Source organism: Oncorhynchus kisutch, linkage group LG26, assembly GCF_002021735.2.
Source record: "Oncorhynchus kisutch isolate 150728-3 linkage group LG26, Okis_V2, whole genome shotgun sequence".
Taxonomy (NCBI): Eukaryota; Metazoa; Chordata; class Actinopteri; order Salmoniformes; family Salmonidae; genus Oncorhynchus; species Oncorhynchus kisutch.
In genome coordinates, this window is record NC_034199.2 from 12,368,939 (window position 1) to 12,389,964 (window position 21,026).

The following is a 21,026-nucleotide window of genomic DNA, read 5'->3' on the forward strand; positions in this document are numbered from 1 at the left end:
GTGAAAAATAAACAAGGCGCAAGACATTAAGAAGTGAGAAGAATGTTGGTGAGAGCTGGAATGGCAGAGAGCTCAGTGGTGTATACGAAAGCCACAGCTCTAGACAAAAGAAGACTAGAGACACTACATTAATAAACAAGACAAAATCAACAGGGAACATAGACACGATGTCAGCTGCACATCCACTGCAGAAATTCTTCAGCAATGCCAGAGATTCTTTGGCGGTTTAACAGCCAGCCTGAATGGTTTAAACTTGTACACTTTGTTTTTATTAAAGTGAACACAAGTTACTGTAGCAATGGACAAGACTGATTGGTAACTCACATGAACCCACTTAGCAAATATGTCCAGTAGACATCTAATCTAAAAAATAACAAAAACATGAATATCCTGTTATTATCCTCAGGAGCCCTCCAGGACCTGAGACCAGGCAGCCATTTTAGATCGAACCCTGTGTGAGCGAAGACAGAACGAGCAATCATAGACACCCATCCATTCAAAATCATCAGACTGTTGAATGTAATAAATCATAAATAATGGTCACATAGAAAGAGAACACTCGTAATTTCACTCTCCACTGAGATAGACCTTGCCAGATCCCAAAAAGATAAAAGAGCCCTTTGTACTCTCCCTGTGTAAAGGCCACGTTTTTCGATGGAACCGAAGACATGGTTATTTCAAAGACGACACATCACCACACAATCATTACACCTTTGTTGAGATCGCTCATATTACCTGCAGACAGACAAAGGGGCAGAATGGGTAGTATGCCATAGCTGTAGTAGATGAAGAGGCGTGTCCGACTTGTATCAGCTAGACGCAGGTGGCTGCAGGCCACAGACAGCTGCAGCATGGATCTGGCTCCTCGTCTGTCTGCTCACGGTTCCCCGTTGGGTGGTACCACACCCTGCAGGAGACCAGGAAGACCCATCTGCCAGTCCAGGGCTTGGCCACAAAGGCCCTCTCCATGCACCCGTCCATTTATCCTCCCTCCCATCCACTACCCACCCAGGCCTGGTCACAGCCCTCTCCAAGCCCCCATCCATTTATCCTCCCTCCCATCCACTACCCACCCAGGCCTGGTCATAGCCCTCTCCAAGCCCCCATCCCTGTAGCCTCCCTCCTGTCACCACTCACACTGGCTGAGATTGGGACATGCATGTTAACACCATGGCCAGGACATGGTGTTGATAATCTCTACACTGCCCTCACCCTCAGGGCTGTGAATGTGCTAATGCCAAACACACTGTAAGTTCAACTCAACAGAATGTCTCATCAACAGTAAGGCCTGTTCAGGCATTCTAAGGACAGACTAGCGAAGTGAGGCCTGGTATGTTGATCAGATTGCCTCCATAGCTGATTTACAAAACAGTGCACAAGATGAGACATGAAACAGACGAAAGGTTAATGATAAGTTGCATTGTCAGAGTTATATTACTCGGCTGGATTGCCATGATTCTACCCCATATATCAAATTTCCTTTTCCTGATGCTTCTGTATATGTCATTTGCTGCCGTAACGGCCCACATAGATAAGTTTCCCCTCTGTCGCAAGAGGACGTGTGTCACGTCGTCGTTGTATGCGGCAGCGGTGTCAATCTCAACTGTGTGAGGTAAGGTCAGTGTCAGTTTGTTGAGGCAAATGACTGGAATTCTCATGTACTATGAGGAAATTGGTAGTGGGGGAATAATCTCACTTCCGGGCCTTGGTGAGCCAGTTTCTGGTAAGGAGATAGGCCTTCATAGGCCATGCTGTGCTGTCGCTCCAATCATTCCTGAAAGCTTTTGGTTTTGTGAGGAAGATCCATAAGAAAATCACTGCAAAGGCTATGTCAGCGGTAACTGCTGAAATTGTTTTCATTCAGCACCTTATCTGTGGAAACAGAGGTTATCTGTATCATTTACGTACAAAGGGAGACTCAAAGAAAGGTTCAAATATAATACACTTTCAAAGATATGCTGAATTTCTGATATGCTTCCAATTTTTCTGGTCTTGACACATTTCACAGTATGGAAATGTAAAATAATAAGCTACTCATATATTTTTTTTAAATCTTCAAAGTAATTTATCTTCCACTTGTTACTCTTGATTGTTACAGAACAATTTTACTCAGAAATGTATGTTTATGTAGAGCAGGAGCAGCTGCCATTGGTTAATTAAGTACATCCAATAGAGACAGTGGATTGATGGGGTAATGATCAGCAATAAGGAGGGAGGCAAAGACTGTGAAACAAAACTTTATAGCTAAAAACATTGAGGGGATTTCATTAATGCCCCGGGCGAACCGGGTTAGCATTGATTGCACTCGTTTTAAAACCGGCTGCCTTCCGGGGGGTGAGCCGGGTGCCCCGGTCAAATTCGACGGCAAAGACGCCCGAAAACAAAGTGATGTATGTCAAGCACGTAGAGTAATGAGTTAGGATTCAGTGTTTCCACATGCAAAAGTGTTTGCTCTTTATAGAAAACTCATATCGTTTTACCTGCCTTCCCAAGGAAAACAACTATATATTTTATAGAAAATACATGTTTTATGTTTCTGAACGATTCATTGTGCTGTTTTGTGGACATTATGGCCAGGGCATGCTCGACTTGAGGTGGGCACTCCTCCTTCACCACTTTTTCCCGGTGACGTAATGGGCCGTAGCCCGGTTTACCCAGGTTCAGTCTAATCAAACTCCCCATTGGCTGTGTTTGAGATAATCAAAGCCGGTTTGTATCGTGGGTAAATTGTGACTGGCCGATCTACAAATCATATTGAGTAGTTATTTATGATGGAAGGTGATTTGTAGATCAGTCAGTCTCAACTCGCCTTTCAAGTCGGCTGCAATGTCAAACGCGCCCAATTTACTTTGGGGGATTCGGCCTGTATAGTTTTAGGCACAGAGATCCTATAACTTAGATAATGCTAACTTGTAACAAGACTCTTTTTTTGTCATGTTGCTAGGATGGAAATGAACAAGCTCTTCATCTGCAACTGGCTCAGCTCTGAGGGTTTGTTTACAGCCAGATATCAATATAATGAGATCTCTTCCCTCCCACACCAACAGAACACAGAACAAGTCCAATTTCATTTTTTATTTAAAAAAAAAATAATCAAAGAAATGAACAGAAATAAAGCTTATGTAACAATCTACTGAAAATATTTTTGGCTTTAACAAACACTATAAAAACAAAAACACAGAGGATGGTTTCTTTAAACTGGACATATGTTACCACTGGGAAATGTGTGGTACAAGTAAAACAAAATAAAAAATTAACTCTCATATAGATATCTCTATGAAAATCTTTTATTTCTTCAAAACGATCTGTACAAAACGTCTTTCTTCATAAATTATTACTTTTCAATATAACTTAATGACTTTTTAACACGATGGTTGATTAAATGAGCATTTTTCTTTCTTTATGAACCTTTCCAAACCCTTGATCCAGACGCAGTATGGCACTTGGTTCAGACATTAGCAGCATAACCCTCACAAGCACTCGACAGAATTAGTTATCACTCTCAGGCCTTACACAGAAATCTCAAGTATAGTCACAATGGCCCTTTACTTTGGTAACTCAACTCAAGCTGACTGCAGAGGAAATGCTGCTGCAAGTCTGTCTGGACTGACAAAGCAACAATGATGTTCTCAGGAGATGTCACAGATCCAGGAAATACCACTTTCAGCTTTAGCTTTTGTTTGTCTTCAACCACTTTTATTAGCCTCTGGTATGTCTTGTGATGAAAGCAGCAGTTCTACTTTTGAAACTATGAAACTTAATGTCTGAACACAACTAAAAAACGCTCAATGCACAATTGTCCTCAAAATGATTCTAATAATATATCATAATTAAAAATAAAAATAAAATTTGTGAAGAAAATCAAAAAGTATTAAAAACAACCTGAAAGAAAACAAGTGTATATTGCCAGCTCCTGAGCATGGCGTTTGGTCTGGAAGGGCAGGCTGGACCTGCTAACCCGGCCCAATACAGAGGAGAAACGAAACTCTTGAGGTAGATAACTGGTCAGTCTGTCTGACCATCAGGACAGAACACGGGCTTCTGGAAGACAACTCAATCATAAAGCCTGTTCAAATCTACTATGATAAAAAAGAATCAAACTTTTAGCAATAACATTATCTGTTGCACAATGTCAAAACAGATAATTATACGATTTTTTTTGTAATTTCATAGTTTCAAACTGCCTTCTTTGTATTTCTAACACTGCATTTTCCATTTTTCTGTAGTGATGAAATCAGCGTGTGGCATTTGTTGGATCCAAATCGTCCTTCAAGCTTGTTTGTGTCCATACTTTCATAAAACATATGAAAACTGAAAGTAAATGTACAAAAAAAGGCACATTTTCCAAACTGCAATTTAGTCTGGCAAAAAGTCAATCACATCCCTGTGAGAGAGAAATGACACTTTCCTCAATTTACTAGCTCAGTTCTTTGGTGAAGTAAACTATAATTGGAAGTGCCAAGCTTGTTTGTTTCCTATCAAAGAGCTAGGTGCAATAAAATCGACATTTTAATCTCAGTTTTTCCCCAACTCAAACTCCATGTTGTACGTGAAGGCTTTGATAGTTTTTTTTGCACAATAATATATCCAAGTTTGCCTGTTTGCATTTCAACTGAAAGTGAAAAAGAAACATCCTGCCAAGCTGACAGAGAACGACAACATCTCCCAAAAAAGACACAACCACACCCTCCCTTATTCCATCCCCACCCCAAGAAGTTCATTTTAGGCTAATCTACAACACCAAGTAATTGAAAGGCAAAATTCAAAATGTGATCATTCAGCAGGATATCTACCACATTCAACAACCAAAGACCTTTAAGGCCCTCAGATAATACAAACATGACATCCTATTCAAAATCATTATCAGATTCAGAGGGTCGTTTCACTCTAAAAAAAAAATTCAAATACTTCTACTTTAGATTCATTTTTAGAGGGGAAAAGCAAAACACATACAGATGTAGGATCTTTATTTGAGCCAGTTTGCTACAGCAGGAAAATAATCCAGCAGCAATAGGAAATGTGAATTATTATGTGGATTATAATGAATGGACATTTTTGTAGTGGTTAATATCATTTTCAAAAGGGAAATTACAAAATGGAAATTACACACTTCAGAAGCCTCTTGAAACCTCAAATACACCACAAGTTTAAAATGTCCTGCATTGCAGGAAAGTTCTCTGGCAAGAGGGTGATCAAATTAAGATCCTACATCTCTAAACACAGCAGATTTTATAAGCTATACTCAAAGGAAAAGCCCTATTTAGCTGATTTAAAAGGCAATAGCTCTTAACATTTCTTGCTCATTTCTAGCCTCGGAGGTTGCCTATACAGCTACTGTACGGATTTTTTTTAAGGCAAATTGTATGAGACAGAAAGATCAATCTAGACCACTAAGATAAATCACTTTACAAGAAAAAACATTGAACACATCACCATAGCAACACTCACACAGCAAGCACAAAACATCATTTTCAAGATGTCTGGCTAATAAATCTTCAGAAAAATCTATTTCAGTACAAAATAAGAGAAAAACAAAATTGAAATCATAAACAATATTAACAAAAGACATCTTTACTATCATGCACCTTAAACAACAAGTCACATGATCCGCTCTAGGTACTTGCATCCATGTGACAATCCTCGGTAAAAAATAAACATTCTTTCTTTATTAAAATACAACTATTTTTTTAAATCTTTTTTTTGAGAATTATAGTATCCTTCGATGAAATTAATCGCTTATTTGCACCTCATGGAACTTATAACAGAACAGTCTCACTTGTTTTTCTTATCACAAACAAAAGGAAATCATTGCGGAACCTGTGCAAAACTGGGATAAATCCTTAACGCACAATCCATCACCAGAGGAAGCCATGATTGTTTCAGCTGTCATACAACTCATTCTTCTGGGCTCCTACCACACCTGAGAGGACACAACCAAGACAATCAGATGAGTTAAACTCTGGTACTAATTGTCTTTCTATCATATGAAACATCTACCCACAACCATACAGGCTGGGGGGCATTGGCTCCTTCCATGGCTCTGTCCCCAATGGAACCATATACATGGGTCATTCTATAGAAGTGGTGCAAATTGGGGTTTGGAGAAAGAAAAAAAATCACGTTTGTATCCTAAACTTTCAGCACAGATGTCTTACAACATATGCCAGGTAGACATACTCACACAATTAAACAATAATATATAATATTTTACCCGCGTTCCTTACCTCCCCATTAAATTTGTCACTACCATACACAGTAGTGATCATTTTGATTAACCTTCAATTACAGACACATTTGAGAGATTGAACTTGCATACCAAATTAACAAAATAGTAAAAAACAGATTTTTTTAAACCTGATTTTCTAAACCTTTAAATTGAATTTAGAGAAATATCATCTCTATTATTCTCTGTAAAAGGTTCAATGTTGATGGTATGAATCTGAAATTTGCTGATTAATTGAATGACTTTATTACTTGTATATCTAATCATATTGTTAGATGTTTAAATGATCACTTTACCAATCTTTATTTTGGCAAGATAACAGGCATTTCAGTGTCAAGTTTCAATCATAAAAATAAATGGAAGACTCGTTTTAGTGTAAACATTGCCATTGACTGTTTCCACCATTTAAAAGTAGTCAACTGGGTGTGGATTCCTATGTGTTGGAAGCGATCAACCAATGATCAGATAGCACTGTCTTCCTCAAATTGGGTTGCCTATGGTTTGTAAACCAAAGACTAAGGTAATATCCAGGAGCCACGACCAAGATTTATAACAGGACATCGGTCCCAAGGTCCAGACCCAGACCTAGTGAGCTGAGTCCATGACAAGTTAAAGACCGAATTTATGTGGTCTTTAGTGGTCTCAAGACCACTAGATCTGAGAGTCCATGGGCCCTTTCTTTAATTGTAAGAGACTCAAGTAGAGTAAACTCGAGTACAGTACGGGACAGTAGAGTAGGGTACAGTATAGTAGAGTAGTGACGTGCGGTCAGGGTTGGGAGGGTAGACAGTGCCTACCCTGTGAAAATTTATTAAAAAACAACTGTCATGAAAAATGAATACATATAAATATTATCAATAATAATTTTGTTCTTTTCATGTTTTTTCTTCACGATAAAATGGATTTCTGAACTAGTACCTCCCAAATTTGCGGTGGTCTACTGCAAAATGTGCAAGGTGGCCAGAGGAAAAGCAGCCTTGCCTTGTGCCTTTCTCCCGCCTTTCAAACTCCAAACTCAATGCAAGACATTGAAATGACTTGTGCATGCGTGTTTCTACCTTATACTCCCAGCTAACGGACACCGAAAAGCAGGCAGAGAGCTTCGCTGCCTTCCATGTGTCAATATCTCCCATTCATTTTCAATGCATTCAAATAACAAATGCGCATGCATACTGGAGTGACATTTTTTTTAATGGGATAGGCTGGAGGATAGGTAGGAGAATAGGCAGGAGGATAGGCAGGAGGATAGGCTGGAGGATAGGCAGGAGGATAGGTAGGAGGATAGGCAGGAGGATAGGCAGGAGGATAGGCTGGAGGATAGGCAGGAGGATAGGCAGGAGGATAGGCAGGAGGATAGGCAGGAGGATAGGCAGGAGGATAGGCAGGAGGATAGGCAGGAGGATAGGCAGGAGGATAGGCAGGAGGATAGGCAGGAGGATAGGAAGAGCTCGCTCCTGCCTATGGACGTCACATGTCACCTGCCACCTTTTTGGCGGTTACGTTCGTTTTACTGCTAGCTAAAGTAAGCTGATCAGGATGGCTAACATATTGCATCTGAAACAGTTATCTAGCAAAACAGGGTGTGATAAAGGGAGGGAAGGACAACACCTGGGTTTAGGGACCTACATCAAAGGAAGGGACAGAAACGAACACGGTTATTTCAATCTGAGTGGTATCAAAGCCCAGAAAGACTGGCTCTGTGGCTGCGCTGCTAGCAGTGGACTCCGCTTCCCCCGCTTGCTGTTCTCCACCAGTGACAGCGTGTGGACAAGAGCCGGATACTGCGACTAGAACAACTTGTCTACAGCACTCAACAAGCACGAGAAATCCGTGACTCATATCCAAAGGCAGATAGCTTTTAAGATATTTGGCAGCACACGGATAGATCTGGCAATGAACAACAGAGATTGAACATCAGCATGCACAATGCAAAGCTAAAGGAGATTTTGAAAGATCTAGCTAATTAATGCTGCATGCTGCCGAGTTGATATTTTGTGGTAATGATGAGAATGCCAGCTCATCAAACAGGACCAGGGGCAACTATGTGGAAAAATTACATGCCTTAACCCTTTGAACAGTTAGCAACCCATTTTTTAAAATTTAACCAGGCAAGCCAGTTAAGAACAAATTTGTATTTACAATGACTGCCTACTCCGGCCAAATTCTAAACCAGACGACGTTGGACCAATTGTGCTCCGCCCTATGGGACTCCCAATCACAGCCGGTTGTGATCCAGCCTGGAATCAAACCAAGGTCTGTAGTGACCCCTTTAGCACTGACATGCAGTGCCTTAGACCGCTGCACCACTCAGGAGCCACCGTTTTTCTTTCTGCTCATGGCCTATGATGGAATTTTCAATGAAACTGACGCGCTTTTCCATGTTCTGCAGAACAAAGTGATGGATATGGGTGTCTGCCGGTACGGCAGCGACACAATGAAAGCACTGGAACGCCAGCGACAAGACTTTGATCGTTTCTATGAGAGAGTCAAACAGAAATGCAATGAACTGGGCCTGGCAAAAAGCTAAACTCATAGCAAACAGCTAATCAGAGTAGAGAGGGGGCGAATCTACTACAACATACGGGACAATATCAATGTTCAGATGTGAACCAGGTTTGACCACTTTGGTGAACTTAATTTTGTTAGATTTAAGGCTGATTTTGTTGGATTGTACAGTTCACAAATGGCAGACAAACCTGGACAGAGGCGACAAAGTTACTGCAACTGGTTCTCACTATACCAGCCACAAAAGTCATTTTCTACGCTGAAACGGATAAAGACATACAGTGGGAACCGGACCGATCCAGGACGACTGTCAACCCTTGCCATCATCTCCATTTAGAGTTTTAAAACTGATGGCCAACAGGAAAAGGTTTCACAGCTCAGTCACTGATGTCTTTACCCGGAAGGACAGACGGAATGACTTTGTTTGAAGAAGAAAAAAACATAAGTGCAAGTGTTTATTTACAGTAACACCCTCTACTATTATCACTATGATGTCTATTGTGTCAGTAAAGCGCATTCAGAAAGTATTCGCACCCCTTGACTTTTTCCACATTTTGTTGTGTTACAGCCCGAATTTAAAATGGATTCAATTGAGATGTTGTGTCACTGGCCTACACACAATACCCCGTGATGCCAAATTTAGAATGATGTTTTTCAGAAATGGTTACAAATTCATTAAAAAATGAAAAGCTGAAATGTCTTGAGTCAATAATTATTCAACCCATTTGTTATGGCAAGCCTAAATAAGTTCAGGAGTAAACATGTATTTGCTTAACAAGTCACATAATAAGTTGCTTGGACTCTGTTTGCAATGATAGTGTTTAACATGCTTTTTGAATACCTCGGCTCTGTACCCCACACATACACTTATCTGTAAGTTACCTTAGTTGAGCAGTGAATTTTAAACACAAATTCACCCACAATGACCAGGGAGGTTTTCCAATGCCTCACAAAGGACGACACCTATTGGTAAATGGGTACAAATAAAAAAGCAGACACTGAATATCCCTTTGAGCATGGAGAAGTTATTAATTACACTTTGGACGGTGTAACAATACCCCCAGTCACTACAAAGATACAGGTGTCCTTCCTACTCAGTTGCTGGAGTAGAAGGGAACCGCTCAGGGATTTCACCATGAGGCCAATGGTGACTTTACAAAAGTTACAGAGTTTAATGGCTGTGATAGGAGAAAACTGAGGATGCCTCAACAACATTTTAGTTACTCCACAATACTAACCTAAATGATGGAGGAAATAAAAGGAAGCCTGTATAGAAGGGAAAAAAATCCAAAACATGCATCCTGTTTGCAATAAGGCAGTAAAGTAAAACTACAACAAATGTGTCAAAGCAATTGACATTGTGTCCTAATTACAAAGCGTAATGTTTGGGGCAAATCTAACACAACATATCACTGAGTACCACTCTTCATATTTTCAAGCATGGTGGTGGCTGCATCATGTTATCGGTATGCTTGTCAACAGCAACAACTAGGGATTTTTTTTTAGGATAAAAAGAAACGGAATAGAGCTAAGCACAGGCAAAATCCTAGAGGAAAACCTGGTTTAGTCTGCTTTCCACCAGACACTGGGAGACAAATCTACTTTTCAGCAGGACAATAACCTAAAACACAAGGCCAAATATACACTGGATTTACTTACCAAGACGACATTGAATGTCCCCAAGTGGACTACAGTAGTTACAGTTGACTTAAATCAGCTTGAAAATCTATTACAAGACTTGAAAATGGCTGTCTGGCAAAGATCAACAACCAACTTGACAAAGCTTAAAGAAATGTAAAATGCAAAAATTGTACAAACCAGGTGTGCAAAGCTCTTAGAGACTTACCCAGAAAGGCTCACAGCTGTAATCACTGCCAAAGGTGATTCTAACATGTATTGACTCAGAGGTGTGAATTTTTATGTACAGTTGAAGTCAGAAGTTTACATACACTTAGGTCGGCATCATTATAACTCCACAAATTTCTTGTTAACAAACTACAGTTTTGGCAAGTCGGTTAGGACATCTACTTTGTGCATGACACAAGTCATTTGTCCAACAATTGTTTACAGGCAGATTATTTCACTTATAATTCACTGTATCACAATTCCAGTGGGTCAGAAGTTTACATACACTAAGTTGACTGTGCCGTTTAACAGCTTGGAAAATTCCAGAAAATGATGTCATGGCTTTAGAAGCTACTGATTGACATCATTTGAGTCAATTGGAGGTGTACCCCTGGATGTATTTCAAGGCCTACCTTCAAACTCAGTGCCTCTTTGCTTGACATCATGGGAAAATCCAAACAAATTAGCCAAGACCTCAGAAAAAAAATGGTGGTTCAATTCAACGCAGCTGTCATACCGCTCAGGAAGGAGATGCGTTCTGTCTCCTAGAGATGAACGCACTTTCGTGAGAAAAGTACAAATCAATCCCAGAACAACAGCAAAGGACCTTGTGAAGATGCTGGAAGAAAGAGGTACAAAAGTATCTATATCCACAATAAAACAAGTCCTATATAGACATAACCTGAAAGGCCGCTCAGCAAGGAAAAGAGCCACTGCTCCAAAACCGCCATAAAAAGCCAGACTACGGTTTACAACTGCACATGGGGACACATTTTGTACTTTTTGGAGAAATGTCCTCTGGTCTGATGAAACAAAAATAGATCTGTTTGGCCATAATAACCATCGTTATGTTTGGAGGAAAAAGGGGAAGGCTTGCAAGCCGAAGAACACCATCTCAACCGTGAAGCACGGGGGTGGCAGCACCATGTTGTGGGGGTGCTTTGCTGGAGGAGGGACTGGTGCACTTCACAAAATTGATGGCATCATGAGGGTGGAAAATTATGTGGATATATTGAAGCAACATCTCAAGACATCAGTTAAACACCAAGTTAAAGCTTGGTCGCAAATGGGTTTCCAAATGGACAATGACCCCAAGCATACTTCCAAAGTTGTGGCAAAATGGCTTAAGGACAACAAAGTCAAGGTATTGGAGTGACCATCACATAGCCCTGACCTCAATCCCATTGAAAATTTGTGGGCAGAACTGAAAAAGTGTATGCGAGCAAGGAGGCCTACAAACCTGCTCTGTCAGAAGGAATGGGCCAAAATTCACCCAACTTTTTGTGGGAAGCTTGTGGAAGGCTTCCCGAGATATTTTACCCAAGTTAAACAATTTAAAGGCAATGCTATCAAATACTAATTGAGTGTATGTAAACTTCTGACCCACTGGGAATGTGATGAAAGAAATAAAAGGTTAAATAAATAATTCTCTCTACTATTATTCTGACATGTCACATTCTTAAAATAAAGTGGTGATCCTAACTGACCTAAGACTGGGAATTTTTACTAGGATTAAATGTCAGGAATTGTAAAAAAAAAAAGTTTAAAAAAAGAGTTTAAATGTATTTGGCTAAGGTGTATATAAACTTCTGACTTCAACTGTAAATTATATATTTCTGTATTTCATTTTCAATAAATTTGCAAAAATGTCTAAAAACACATTTTCACTTTGTCATTATGGGGTATTGTGTGTAGATGGGTGAGAGAAAAACATCTATTTAATTCCAGAAATGTCATGGCATGGGGCCCACACTGATTTTGTTCTAATGTTTGATAGCATAAGAACACAACAAAATGTGTAGAATTGCAGGAAATTAGCTTTAAAACTGTGAATTACAATGTTTTATTAGCATCCTGCACTTTCACTTTTTGTATTCTTTTGAGCATGGATTAAATTAATTGTACTAGTTTTTGCATCTTGGCCTCCTTGGGTTATTCCTTTTCATGGTTTTGAGTATGAGTACTTTTTTAAACTCTATAAAATGTGTTGAATTGCAGGAAATTAGCTTTAATGTAACTGCCCAGTGAAAATATCACCTTTAAAAGTTTATATTGTGTCAACTTATACCCAAACAATGTTTTTGAGGCCAAATCATAAATTGTAGAAAGAAAAAAACACTTCAAAAACCCCACCTCAAACTTAAAAAATGGCTTGCTATTTCCTCAGAGTATGATGTGATACTCCTCAGAAGGATGAGCTGGCCAATCAGCGGTCTAGAGGAGGATGAGCTGGGGCGGCAGGGTGGCCTAATGGTTAGAGTGTTGGACTAATAACCAGAAGTTTGCAAGTTCAAACCCCCAAGCTGACAAAGTACAAATCTGTTGTTCTGCCCCTGAACAGGCAGTTAACCCACTGTTCCTAGGCCATCATTGAAAATAAGAATTTGTTTTTAACTGACTTGCCTAGTAAAATAAAAACCAGCAATGAACCTACATTAATATTTTTAATGACTGGTATAGATGGGATCAATATCATGCCAAATGTATTCACAAATGTAAATCACCAATTCACAAATGTCACTTTCCACAAATGTAAATCACCAATCCACAAATGTAAATCATCTTCCACAAATTGAAATCACCAATTTACAAATGTATATCACTTTCCACAAATGTAAATCTCTATCCACAAACACACCTTTTGATTTGTATTTGTAAATTGATATATTGCATTATATATTGTTTAATAACTGCAGATATGCAGGTCATTTCCAAGGGCCTTAAGTAAAATGACTGCCATAAAGACAAAAAGTTATCACGCGTAGAAAGCGATTTGTAGTCGTAGAAAAAAAGTTGATCCCATTGATGCTGTTGACCCGGATCACCGGTTGCTGCGGAAAAGAAGGAGGTCAAAGAGGGTGAGTGTAATCGGTGTGAAATGGCTAGCTAGTTAACGGTGCACGCTAATAGCGTTTCAATCGGTGAGGTCACTCGCTCTGAGAACTTGAAGTAGTTGTTTTCCTTGCTCTTTGGAGCGACGGGTACCGATGCTTCGAGGGGGACTGTTGTCGATGAGTGCAGAGGGTCCCTGGTTCAAGCCCAGGTTGGCGCGAGGAGAGGGACAGAAGCAATTATGTTACTAAGTCTGATCCCATATCCTACACCTCCCTTCTACATGCCTCTCCAAACGGTTAGAGGCCTCAGGGATACTTGTGTTTCCTGTAATGCTCATCGTCCGTGCAACATGAGACAGCGGATGGATTATAATCACTTACAATGTATGACATATCCTTCACATTTAGTGGTGCCATCACACTGGCCAGCTAATTCAACTATTTGGGTGATGAACGGGTTGATTAATGTAGGGCTAGGGTTTCAATTATTTACTTTGGACATACTATGGTTACACATGGTTAACATATTATGGTGACCATACTATAATTTCTGCATCAACATCAACATGGCCGAACTAAAGGCTGCCAGCGATTTATAGAAATCGCTTTCTATGGGTACAAACCTTTTTTCTATGAATATAAATCGCTTTCTACGAGTGAGAAATGTCTTTCTAGCGTGAGAACTTTTTTTTAATACACGTGATAACTTGATGTCTTTTTATTGCTGTCAAATCCCTGCCATAAATCAGGTTACCTAAGCGCTTCCAAAATATGGAGTTGCAGGTTTGCCATATCCGTCATGTTTGCTCATATCTCTCCTATGCGCAAATCTTTATGGCAGTCATTTTACTTAAAGGCCCTTAGAAATTACCTGCATATCTGCAGTTATAAAACAATTATAATGCAATATATCGATTTACAAATACAAATCAAAAGGTGTTCGTTTGTGGATAGTGAATTGCATTTGTGGATAGCGATTTACATTTGTGGAAAGGGATTTACATTTGTAAAAACATTTGGCGTGATTTTGATCGCATATATATGCCACCACCACTCTGTTGATGGGGGTATGCCTATTAGTGTTGCATGGTATACCGAAACCTTGGGAACTTTTTCAATACTAGAACATGAAAAACGGTCCGTTATTAGAATTGTTGTTACTTTCGGTACTTCTGTCAGTGTCTCACGGGTCAAGTCTATCTATCAGCGCAGCCGATGTTCCCCTTATACCGCATCTTGCCTGGTCCACTTACAGTGCAGTCCACATTACATGTTGGAGGCGATGAAACAACGGAGCTCCATTTATTTTCAAATGGAGGGAAGTGAAGTGGGCGGGGGATCGTTGGGCTCTCTAGGCTAACTTTCATCGCTAGCTTACAGCTGAAGCTAACATCAATTCACTACCCTAGTAACTTACTTTGTTTGTGATAAAATGCAAACCATAACGCAAAATATGTGGATGTCAAAGCTGACTGCCACCAAAACTTTATTAATTCACTTAATCAGTCTCACTCTCACGTCTCCCAAAGATGGTCTATTGCCTCATCGAATCGACGGACCTCCCATCCTCTTGCCTCGTGTATGATGTCATTAGTGGTTAAAGAAACAGTGCACACTTTAATAAAATAAATTATAATAATTTAAAAAAACCGAATACTTTTATGCCAATGTTGTTGATCAGTACAATACAATAAATCCCACATGGAAGGGAAACAGATTGTTTTTAATCTGTAGCCCTATGCAAACAGGCTCAATGACTCAACGCATGCACACACTCCTATTGAATCTGCATTCATCTGTATTGTGAACAGGCCTAAGCTACATCTTGATTTACCCAGTTTATCAATAGAGATTTACCATCCAAATAAACGATTACCATTATGTTGTTGTGTAGTTAGATTGGTAAAAACAAAGTCAAATTGACAAATTGATTGTATAACTGATTCATTAAATACATACATGGATGTCTCTAAAAAAAATGTTGATGTAAGAAATTCCATATGTCATGACGTTGAACTCAAAAGATGTATTGTATTGTGATGGCATCGAGTATCGTGATACTAAGCCTGCTATCGGGATCAAAGTCAAAATTCTGGTATCGTGACAACACTAGGCTTTTTAATAAACGTAATTACACTTTTCTGTAAGGAAAACTAGTTATAGGTCATACTTGATATTATATAGTACTTGATAGATATCCGGAAACACTGGGTAGTTACTTTAAAACTCCTCTATGAGGGTCCCCCCTATCCCTACGCTAACTTTGCCACCGCAGCTGAAAAAAAATCATAGGGGAACACTGTACAGTACAGTATAGCACATTAGAGAAGTCTATGTCTTGGCCAAATAGATGTCAATGCTTGGGCTCTTGGAGAGTTGGAGCCCCCTGCTGACTATGCCTTTCAATACTCTATACTTTTTCCTGAAGTGTGCACTTGTCCACTACCCACATGGTAGTCCTCAGCTCAGTTGGTAGGGCATGGCACATGCAACTATACATGCAACTATACATCTCTTACCCCAATGGCGCTGCCTGTGCTGTCACATAAGTGGCACAGATACAAAGATGAGAACTCTATAAATCTCTATAGTGTCAATTGTTTCGGTTGTGACCATTTTGGTTTGGCTGATTTTGGACTTTAAAGAATCCCCATAGGTAACATATGGCTGGCTATCTTTCATTTGGACAGATGTACATCCCAGCAAACCAAAACCATACTTGATATATTAGATATTTGGTAGTGACACTTCTTAAAAATACAAGAGGAGATTTACCAACTTGCTCACACATTTTCTCCCTAATCTTTGCAGACAGACTACTCATCATGTGGCCACGATGTGCAATCCCATCACTTGTTGATATTCGTAGGGGTGTGGCTTAAGGCACATTCATTCCACAGTATTTGAATGTGTGTGTTTTGGTAGTGACATTAAAAGGTGGGACATATATGTTTAAAAATAAACAAAACGACTAATTAGATCAGCATCTTTCAATGTAATAATAGAACAACTCAATATGTTATATTCAAATAATAGTGTGAAAAATATAAGAAAATCATAAATGACTTTATAGTCAGGGTTTGGGACAGCCACCTCTTAATATAAATAGTGGTATAAACAATGACTTTGTACTATATTCATTTAACAAATATGTTTGTTATTGCCTTGGATTGAATTAGAACAAATCATGATGTCCCAAGTTTGAAGACTTAACTGTTTAGTTTTTTTAAATCGTTTTTTTTGTGGGTGGAACTGCAATTTGCACCACTTCTGTAAAATTCTGACCAGAGGACTATGTGCACTAGGGCACTATATACAGCGAATAAGGTGCCATTTGAACCGCACCCTATTCACAATATAAGACACTGACTGTACCTCCGTGTTACTTGGTTTGTTGGTAGGTGTAAGGAGAATGATCACCGGATGACTCCATCTGTTGTTGCTGACTGTTGTCCTGGAAGGAAAATGAAGACTGGATAAAGCTCAGCAGCAGTTTATCATCTATAAATACATCAATAGTTATCTATGTGAATGACCTCTCTTACCTAGTGTCTATAAACACCCGAGTAGTACGTAGAGCTAAAATCTTATAGCTATAATCTTATACCTCGGGTACTTTATAAATAGTAAGTTAATCACAAACCTCCACTGGAACATTTGCCGTCTGCATGTGTGCATACTGGGGAATATAGGCTCCTTGAATAGAGTTTGCAGCCATATACTGCACAAAGAAGGAAAGAACTGTGTAAGTATAAATCCATCTAAAATTCTACTTCAAGACGATAAACAATACAGATCCCAACATCAAATGTACTTCTGGGGCCGTATCTATCAAGTGTCTGAGAATAGGAGCACTGGTCTAGGATCAGGTCCATGTATTCTTATTCCTGATCTATTAGCCCAAACTGATCCTAAATCAGCACTCCTACTCTGAGATACATACGGTATGGCCCTTGCTCTAATTATGTAACACATGAACCCAGTGTGGACCTAGTTGACCCCTTGACCATTCCTCTCTTACCGTTCCAGTGCTGCCCATGGAGAGGTGACTCATCTGCTGAGTGAGAGGGCTCATCATGGATGTAGGCTGTAGTGACATAGTATGGTCCATAGAGGGCGATATCACCGCTCCCTGGGACGGAGAGTGTGAGGATGAGAGCAGAGCAGCAGAGGGTAGCAGAGGCATACAGACATCCATAGATCCTCTATGTATTTGCACTTATAACAAGTAAATGCAATACAAACCCACGGTTACTACCCCAAATATCTAAATGACCGAAACAGGAGAAAGGGGAAGAGAGAAAGAAGGACAGACTGACTGTGTCCTAAATGGCACATGTCCTAGGTAAGTGCACAACTTTTTAACGAGAGCCCGAAGGGAACCTGGTCAACAGTAGTACACTATAAAGGGAACAGGGTGCCATTTGGGATCCTGTTCAGTCTCTTGGCACTAGTCGGGGCAGACAGGTGGAGGCTGGAGAGGGTTGCAGTAATACCTAGATGAAATCCTTTTCCTTCGTGAATCATTTATCGTTCCACCAGGGCTTGCCCTGTGTTGGGTTTCAGACCAAGAGGGAGATCAACTGAGCTCAGTGTGTCGGACTTCATATCCTGTATCCACATTACAAGGTAGCTGGCCATTCTGGCTTTAGAAGTCACTGGATGCCTCTCAAATGGCACCCTATTCCATGTACATTGGACTACATTTGACCAGGGCCTATATTCCTCTGGTCAAACGTAGGGCCACTTTATAAGGAATTGGGCGCCAACTGGAACACAGACACTGACAATCCTGGCTGATTAACACTGAAAAGGCTAGAGGCACATGGGGAGGATTATTTGTAAAAACATCCATTGGGAACCGCTATTTCCTTGTGAAAATGAGAAATACTTTATTACAGAGCAATACTTACTCAGCTCCCAACCATCTGTTAGGAAATACAAATGGAATCAGTCATCAAACACAAGATGTTTGAAGTGTTTCCAACTTATCGTGTGGTGAGCAACACCAAGGGAGCCAGGCATCCTGGTGCTAGTATCTTTGTCAACACCGTAGTGCCAGTAAATCGCAGAGAGCCCAGTCACACACTGTACTGTAAGTGTGGCATCATCACCCTTCATGTCCCTTTCCACATCCCCGTTTCTCCTCTTTTTCGAAATAACACAAAGCGAAGGGAACAGCTGATTTATGCATCTGACCAGAGTAAGAAAGAACAGAGATAAGATGGAGATAAGATGGAAAGGTGAAAAAAGGAGAGGAGAAACATAACAAAGTGAGGGAGGAAAGAAAAGGACAGGAGATGTGAGGAAAGAGGCAGTAGAGTAAAGGATGGCGAGAGAAAGGTAGTATATTTGGTCTTACTGGGTGCTGCATGATGTAGGGCTGGTGAGTAACCCAGGAGGGATTCTGTACCTGGAACATCACACATACACTCTGTAAATATACTAGCACAGGGCAGGCACTGGGAGGGAGCTATTTCAGGAGCTCACACGCCTCTGTGTTTGGCTCAGCACTACAGGACTGCGTCCCAAATGGCACCCTATTCCCTATGTGGCGCGCTAAGTTTGACCGGAGCCCTGGGTCAAAAATAGTGCACTATATGGAGCACAGGGTGCCATTTGGGACGTACACCTCTATACTAGGCAGTGTCAGAGAAAGGCCCGGAAAATTGTCTAAAGACCCTAGCCACCTTTCTCTCTGCTACAGCACGGCAAGCAGTGCCCGGAGTGCCAAGTCTGGGACCAAAAGGCTCCTGAACAGCTTCTACCCCAAAGCCATAAGACTGCTGAACAGTTAATCAAATGGCTACCCGGACTATTTGCACTGACTCTCTTGACCTGACTTTATACACACACACACACACACACACACACACACACACACACACACACACACACACACACACACACACACACACACACACACACACACAGCTCTGAGAAAGAGGCCATAGTGACCTCTCACATCCCGAACCACAATCCTCCAAGGAGAACACTCCCAAGTGTCATAAAAGGTTCATAAATACCTGGTCAGTTACAGAAAATGTGTGTTATGGGTGTATATAATAGTAACGCTATTCAAAGTCATGCAAACCCATCTATCCATTGAAATTGAATGAGGTAGATGCCAACCTGGTACGTGGAGAGAGGGGAGATATATGGAGACATGGACGTTTGAGAGATCATCCTGTTTCCGATGCTGTACGGCGACACATAAAATCTGTAGAAGGAAGTTCAACTGCTTATAAAGTCCTACAAGATAATAGGAACACTATGGTTTTGTAGCAGTGGCTCTTCTTACCCGTTTTGCATAGCAGCTGTGGTGGGGTCGTACGTGAGGGTCATTCCAGCCTGGGGACATACAAAATAACAGGAGCTAAAATAAGACGAGCTAACCTAATGAGAGGAGCTAACCCATACCCTGAGGCAACCTACACACACAAACACATCTCCCCTTGACACCTGTGGACTAACTACTGTATTTACACTTCGTAAATCTCTCCGTTTTTGGTATAAGATTTAACCTTGACGCATGTTCATTAAAACTGGAGCCAGAATGCCCGCGATAGATGTGCTCCTCCATGTACAGTAATTCACACTCCATCCAAAATGCATGCTGAAACGAAAGGGCAGCAGCACTCACCAGTCTAGCATCGCCGTCTCTAGCCCACGCGCGGCTGTTTTGCACAAATTTATTCTGGCTTTGCCTCTTTTTCTGCCCGCCGTCAGCAAACTTGCACAGCAAGGGCTCCGGTGGCGCTGGAGAGAGAGAGGGAGAGCGAGCGAGAGAGAGAGAGAGAGAGAGAGAGAGAGAGAGAGAGAGAGAGAGAGCGAAAGGGAACAAAGGCAGAGAGAGAGAGGGGCTTCACAAACGCTACCATAGTATGCACGGTGCTGTCTGCATTGCTTACTGTACTGTCAATCAGGCGGCCAGCTCTTGCTGAGCTTGGGAGTGGGCTTTAAGACGCCCGGCTGGGAAACACAGACATCACATTTGGACAGCTGCGGCCCTGTAATCCCCGTCCTCTCCTAAAGGCAGCAGGGCCAGAGGACACGATTTGAGTCAAATAATCCAATTAAATAGCTTAGAGTGGGAAAGAAGGCAGGCAGCTCTCTGGCCACACAAGGCAGCTCTGCACTCTGCCTCTTAGTGCTGGGTCTATGGGGGCCTTATAACATTGGGTCTATGGGGCCCTATGGGGGCCATCACCACACACATACCCAGTATTATCAGTTTGACCCCTCGCTGTATTATCATGCTTGACCCCTCGCTGCCTGACGACTCAATGTCTTGGTTCTCATCCCAATGAACCGACAGGCAATCCACCATTTACTGTAATTTGAAGCTATTTAATAAAAGAGCGAACCCTTGAGAGCAGTGCTGCTGCTCAAAAGAGCGAAAAAAAACTGATTTGTAGAAATCGGTCTCTTACCAGGAACTCCAGGTGGTGTCTTAATAAACTTCCCGTTGAAGTGAGAGATAACGGCATCACATTTATCTGTCGACTCCATCCTGAAATATGCAGGTTAAATGAAGTTAAATCAAATCCACGATATATACTGCAGAATCACATGGTGGCATCCTACACGGCTTTATGTTTAAGAGTGAACACAAATGC

General features: G+C 40.9%; 1 protein-coding gene across 11 annotated transcripts in view; it reads right to left on the reverse strand.

The window, feature by feature from the left end:
• Nucleotides 1-3,060: 3,060 nt before the first annotated feature.
• LOC109870797 (RNA-binding motif, single-stranded-interacting protein 1-like) overlaps nucleotides 3,061-21,026 on the reverse strand; it is a 64,887-nt gene continuing 46,921 nt past the window's right edge. For 8 of the 11 annotated variants that reach the window (XM_020461419.2, XM_020461420.2, XM_020461421.2 and 5 more), the window contains exons 6-14: nucleotides 20,841-20,920; nucleotides 20,051-20,166; nucleotides 19,709-19,758; nucleotides 19,540-19,627; nucleotides 18,770-18,820; nucleotides 17,429-17,539; nucleotides 17,051-17,128; nucleotides 16,783-16,861; nucleotides 3,061-5,920 (exon numbers count right to left, since the gene is read on the reverse strand). In XM_020461419.2, the coding sequence (XP_020317008.1) occupies nucleotides 16,790-16,861; nucleotides 17,051-17,128; nucleotides 17,429-17,539; nucleotides 18,770-18,820; nucleotides 19,540-19,627; nucleotides 19,709-19,758; nucleotides 20,051-20,166; nucleotides 20,841-20,920 (646 nt within the window). In that variant the 3' untranslated portion in view covers nucleotides 3,061-5,920; nucleotides 16,783-16,789. The remainder of the gene's footprint in view (nucleotides 5,921-16,782; nucleotides 16,862-17,050; nucleotides 17,129-17,428; nucleotides 17,540-18,769; nucleotides 18,821-19,539; nucleotides 19,628-19,708; nucleotides 19,759-20,050; nucleotides 20,167-20,840; nucleotides 20,921-21,026) is intronic. The other 3 variants (XM_031805398.1, XM_020461425.2, XM_020461426.2) reach the window with 1 other exon arrangement.